This window comes from Glandiceps talaboti, chromosome 23 (assembly GCF_964340395.1).
Source record: "Glandiceps talaboti chromosome 23, keGlaTala1.1, whole genome shotgun sequence".
In the NCBI taxonomy this organism is placed as follows: domain Eukaryota; kingdom Metazoa; phylum Hemichordata; class Enteropneusta; family Spengelidae; genus Glandiceps; species Glandiceps talaboti.
The window spans coordinates 7191570-7198033 of NC_135571.1; the positions used below are offsets into that span (position 1 = coordinate 7191570).

The 6464-nt window shown below is 35.8% G+C and overlaps 1 protein-coding gene across 1 annotated transcript; it reads left to right on the forward strand.

Moving 5' to 3' along the window:
• The first annotated feature begins 2928 nt into the window (after positions 1-2928).
• On the forward strand, positions 2929-4185 carry LOC144453216 (melatonin receptor type 1A-A-like). Its single transcript, XM_078144493.1, has one exon. The coding sequence runs from the start codon at positions 2929-2931 to the stop codon at positions 4183-4185; it is 1257 nt and encodes a 418-aa protein (XP_078000619.1).
• The last annotated feature ends 2279 nt before the right edge of the window (positions 4186-6464 follow it).

Consider the following 6464-nt stretch of genomic DNA (forward strand, 5'->3'; position numbering starts at 1 on the left):
CACCACGTACATATCTGCTATATACACAAAATTTATTTCTCTTCATTCTTGTATTTTTAAAGGATATTGTAAAGTGTTGACATGGTTCACGCTTTCGGATATAGTATGATAATATAATTTATAGCACAACATATTGCACTTCCTCTCAATTCAAACCCCGTGACAAGTGGTTTTGTGGCTTTAATCAGTTGATCGAAAACAACAACGGTATTTGATAACGTCTCCAAGGTTACAACGACAATAACATTTACTACAGTAATATTCCTCAATTACAGCCCATTGCGTGTCTTCATATACTAATAATGCACGGTAAGTGCCAACCCACTCATGTCATATTGACACGTGGTTTCAATTAATATACACAGCGCACTGATAGCCGTGTGCAAAAAGTTCTTATCCAGACTTCAGGCACAAACACCCATGACGCCAACCATAGCATAGGAATAGCGTTATCTACATATTGTGTGCAGCCACGCAGAATTTCATTGGACAGTCCAGGAAAGACTGAAAGACAATGAAAATAGACAAAGGGAATATTTCGACAAGGCACGATTGGCGAAAGTCACGGGAATCCACAAAACAGAAAACGTTCAAAGAGCACATAGCCGCCCAGGAAAATCTAGAAATAAAAACTCGAAATTCGAAACTCTGAAAACCTGTACCCGAATGCAATGCTAGATGTGCTAAAATAAGATGTGCTAAAATAAGTCGAGCATTTCTTTTACAGACAGGTGACCTTTGTGGAACGAAAGTAACTTATGATCTGGCACTGCGATTTAAGAAAAATGTCAAACTAATACAATACAAAATAAAAATATTATTACGAACAATTGGAATTCGATATGCACAACGTACTGATGGCAATGCTGAACTGAGAAATACTAAACCACTAGGTTACACAGAACACCTTTGTAAGCTGTCCTCCTATTGGCCAGTAGTTACGTCACGACAAGGCAATAATTTCGCGCTTTACTTTGAACCGCGGGAAATTTAACCTTAAATTAGTGTGCGTTCGTTCCTTGTACACAAAAATACGTGGTCGCACATTATGATCTTTACGAAAATTTGGTGTTGCGATTTTGTATAAGCATGTATGTAATGATAACTGAAACCCACGCCGTCTGAGTGCCAGTGCTGGAACTCAGCAGGCTAATTTGCACCCGTGTTTGCTGTGTTTTGTGCTGCACTTTCACTTACGCACTCACTCTGCTCGTAAAAGTGTGGTCACAGGAACACCGCAGCCCCTTGTGCAATATTTGGAGTATGCCACATTTGAACTCACACAGTATAAAATTATGTCAATTTATTCACCATACTCCTGTTTCATCATATTACAATTTATATGTGAAGTTGGCAGTTCTTCATTCATTCAATCATTTATTGCCAATTTAAAGTAAGTGACAATAGGGAACTTGCAATCCAGACTGAGCATGCTCAGACGCAAAGGACTATGGGATTATCTGTGGTTATCGTAATACCTAATCTGGAGCTACCGATAAAAAACCTCCCACAAGGCACAATAGTCAGGGTAAAGTATGAATTGACCATTCATGGTTGCAAATAATGTAACAGTATTCTTTACAATATCAATTTATTTGTATTTATTGTCACATTTCCCATGATGCAACATTCAACATGGCGGGTTTGCAAGTTCCCTATTACAAAATGACAGATTACAAATTTTAAAAATTGGCAATTTTGGAGAAAACAAAGTAGCTTTCGCTAATCAAGTTTGGTTCCACCTCAAAAGTTCATATGCATCAACAGCGATAAGGGTATGCATGCATGAATTTCATATACAGACCTTGCCATCAGAATAGCATTAGAGTAAGTCAGCAACATGCCCCTAAATCGATTTGAACTTTATTTAGGTTACTCGCGTTTCAGAAACATGAGGGATGGAGTCTTTGATTTTACCGCAGCAGCATACAACTTGCAAAAATATGAAAAAGTAAATGTGACGAAAGCGGGCCGATTATATTTCTCTTATAATAATAGCAAATCTTATATTTTACAATTTCTCTACAATTGTAAATCTACGTAGTACGGTAAATACTCCAACATAGCCCCAAGAGAAGATCCAACAACAATGCAAGCGAGGTACACGAAATACCGAAAATAATTACCACCGGTCGCTGTACCTGGAAGTTTTCAAATTATGTGACTTTTGTGCACTGTGAATAAAAATCGGTACTGTATATTTCTGTAAAGGCACTGAAAAATAAGTAAAGAGAGCTCTACTGTAATTGTAGATAATTGGGTTGCAATTGATGATTGATGAATTTTGAAAAGGGTAGGTCTGATTCAAACCCGGTCGACGACTTTACTTCCCACATAAGTTTGTTGAAAGGAGTGAACTTTTGTGGTAAAAAGCTTAAAGGAAGATACTAGGAGAAAATTGATGCAGTCATATTCACACTTCGTAAAGAAGTCTTTGCCAAACCTAAGGAATATATTTGTGTGGTATACTAAATACCCATTTCTTCTATCGTCTCTACTCACGACTACTTCTAATTACGACTTCATCACGTGATGAAGTGAGTAAATGATATATATGGCTCACGAATCAGGCATATCTTTCCAAAGTTACAATTGCCTGATAGTCTGTGCACCAGTCTTAGTGTACCCGGAACATCAATTGAAAGTGTATACACTGGTCAGCTGTATCTCGTCTGTTAGATTCACGGAACTGAGATACTTTCTTATATACAAAATTGATCGACGAACACATTTCGAAAGAAATGTTCTTTACCCAACAATTTGAACTGAAGACGGAGTACCCGACTGTATAGAGAAGGACTTGAGGTTTTGGACACTGTCGATTGAATTTTGTTTCTCATCGATTTTCGAAGAAGCATATACCTAACAACATCTATCATAACGTTTGACGGAATTGGTCTTGACGTGAGAGCTGTTGGTTAATTCACCATGAATATCACAGAAAACGACAGTGACGTTTATTCACCTATCATGAACACTACATACAGAAATGATGAAATCTTGTATGCCATGAACGGGTCTGGTGCAATGGGACAAAATATCACCTCAGCTGACGACATGGTGATGTTTTTCAAATTGAGTGAAACTGAGAAGATATGTGCTATCATTGTCATCATTTTGATTGTGCCTGTCATCATCATCGGCATCTTTGGTAACTTAACTGTTTGCTGGGTTGTCGCTACGGTGAAGAAGTTACAAACACCTGCCAACATTCAACTTGTCATGTTAGCTGTAGTTGACTTTGCAAACTGTATAATCCCAGCTCCGATATTGCTTTTCAGAGCAGTGTATGTATTGATGCATGCTAATGCACTGAGTATTGATGATACTATCTATAATGTTGGATTTACTCCACTATGTCATATATTGAGATTTGTTCAATATTGTGCAGTGGGAACATCGACTTGTATGATTACAAGTTTGAGTATAACACGTGCAATGGGTATGAGCGGGAAATTTAGTCGAGAAGTCATAAAAAGGTGTTTTATTGCATCAATGATTGCCTGCACCCTATTTGGCAGTGGGGTTGCATTCGGTTTAACGATTAGTAGTGCTTCATGCGATACAATGATAGATGATCTTACCTTTCGCAAAAGATTACAAAAAACATTTGACCTTTTTCTTATGGGGTCAATGATCATATCCCAAATTATGGTAACCACTGTCTATGTCGGTATCACAATCGTCAAAAAACGTCACCGAAATGCTACAAAAGAAATCTTTAAAAACATCAGCAAATCATTAGACAAACGTGATCTGGCAACGATTCGAATATGCTTCATTTTGGTTACATTCATATTTGTGTCCTACTTACCGATCATTTTTACTGTAGCCCTTAGGCAATCCGATCTTCTCCGGGTGAAAATCGATTTTCTGTACACATGGATCCAGATTGCCATTGTGTTTGCAAATAGTGCCATCAACCCTGTTGTGTATGCCCTTATGTCTAATAATTTCCGATCAAACTTATGCTTTGTAAGGCGTCGAAGGTTACAGAAAGAACCTAAACGCCAGAAGGGAAAAATGAGAGAAACGACAGATAAGATACTCGAATTAGAAAATGTAATCTCAGATGGAAAATTGCCAGATGTTACTATTAATGATGATTTAAATGCTGGGCAGGATTTCGAAAATGTAGTGGAAGCCAATTTTGGAAACATTAATATTGGGTTTCAATGTGATTAATTATGAATTAATGTCATTATACCATGCATAAGCCAAGCTATCGTCTTTGAACAGAAAATTTGGATTATATGCACGACAACATTTATGTTTACATCTGGGTTTTCAGTGCTCAAAATGTGTGTCCAACAATTTCTTGTTTGTCCAATACCAATAGTAGTATATGACATATTCATACCAATCATATTTAGTTATATTATATTATATTATATTATATTATATTACGTTACGTTACGTTATATTATATTATATTATATTATATTATATTATATTATATTATATTATATTATATCATGTTATATGTTATATTCCATTATATTATATTATATCATATTATATCAAATATTATATTATATTGCATAGGTATTCTTTAAGTTAATAAGATTTTAGCCTTTCGAGGCAGTGTCATCAAACAAGCTACCATGCTCTACTAAAAAATATTGGTCGAACAAGTTCTGTACATAACAACTTTGCTTCATGGTCTGCTGAAAAATTGGGAATTCTTGCAAACTAATTAAGCATTTGTCCGCTTTCGGACTGGATAATGACCCCTTAAGTATAACATGTTTGAATGATAACTGACACGAAGAAAATGAGTATGCCAGAAGGCAGTTAGACTCATTATCATCTCTTCGCTCATCTTATCACCGTGAGCACTGTTTCCATATATCGATGTGAGTTGTAAGATACGTGTCGCAATGTGGAAGCGGAACGAACGTAAATGCAAGGAACAATGGGTGATAGAACCGAATAATCATATGCCCTACGCCCACGAATTCACGTTAGAATATGCGAACGATAAGAGCACAAACTGGCAGGCTCTGCGTTTTATGCATCATACTTTATTGCCAAGTGGCAATCACATGTACAGTCTGCTTGCCTTGTCAACCTGCTTCAACGAAATATTCAAATGGTTGTCAACTGTCATCAGATTTCGTGGGTAACGTTTCATAATTATTTCGAAATACAACTTTGGTAGTAGAGCACATCCTCTAAACGTTTCAGAAAACGTTTTAATATGTAAAAATGAATGGATGGTCAACCGCTATCATAACTTCAGTTGCGCAATAACATTGGTGTACATAGTAATGTAGTGTACGTTCTACAGCAGAGTCGGATACAATATAGTGATATACATACACCTGAAATGACAACATATAGTCATCTTATCTGATATCCAAGAAGTTACTGAGATTCAGTGGGCTAGTGTTGTAATCAAGGTGATTCTGCTCGCGTTCCAAGTAGCCGGATTCCGTGTCAAAGTTAACAATTCGGTTATTATCCAGCTTGCTGAAAAGGTTACACCTGCTTTGGAGAGATTGGATAATTTACTTAGTGCTATGCAGCATTTATTGAAAGTATGGGAAGACGGTTCGTTGTCTGTTATAGCTGAGGCTATCTTCGAGGTGATAGTAGTGAGTGTAGGGTATATTTTACCTGATCGCCAACGCTGTCTTCTCGATCTCGGAGATGTCATTAGTTGACTATATTCAAACAGTTGTTATGGTAATTGCAATGATCGTAGTAGCCATAGCAACAAACCGTGTAGCATTGATATCACTCTTGCGCTTGGTGCAGCATATAATTTCACTCAGAAAATTGTAAATGTGTTAAAGCTACGAGAAATTAGCATAATCTTGTAAGGGTGTAATATATCATGGTCACATTCTCTTGTTTGTATTGATATTCCTTGCTGATCTCGACTCATGTAGACATATTGAGACTCGTTTAAAAGATTATAATATCACTTATTAAAGTAACTTCACATTGTTAAACAACTTATGTGTTAATTTTAAATAACAAATCTATTTTTTTTATCTTAAAGTTAATTGACTCATATTTGTCCAAGTTTGTATGACTTCCTTAAGCAATATTGTTTTGTATATTACAAATCATTTTATCATTTCGACGTGACTAATGTGGCATTAGATCTATACAAATTATAATTTGTGTTACATTAGAACTATCGTAAAGATTTGCACCTGCCTCATTCATTATTCCTTGATTAAAGGGATTGTTATTGGACATTTCAAGGTGAAAAAAAGTAACATCGTTGCTTTAACGAAAACTAAATGTGATGTTAACTTACATTACACTTTAACCACGGATTGTTAAATAGCTTATGTGTGAATTTAAATGACGTGTGAATTTCTTAGTCTAACTTTGTTATAATTAATCCATATATGTGTGACTTCTTTGAACAATATTGTGTTATATCTTGTGTGTCAAATAAAAATGTTAGTTATAGTTTTTAACATGTGTCACAAATCATTTTATCATTT

Bases quoted from the DNA above. Each gene is read 5' to 3' on its own strand.
- LOC144453216 (XM_078144493.1), top strand. From the start codon at position 2,929: ATGAATATCACAGAAAACGACAGTGACGTTTATTCACCTATCATGAAC.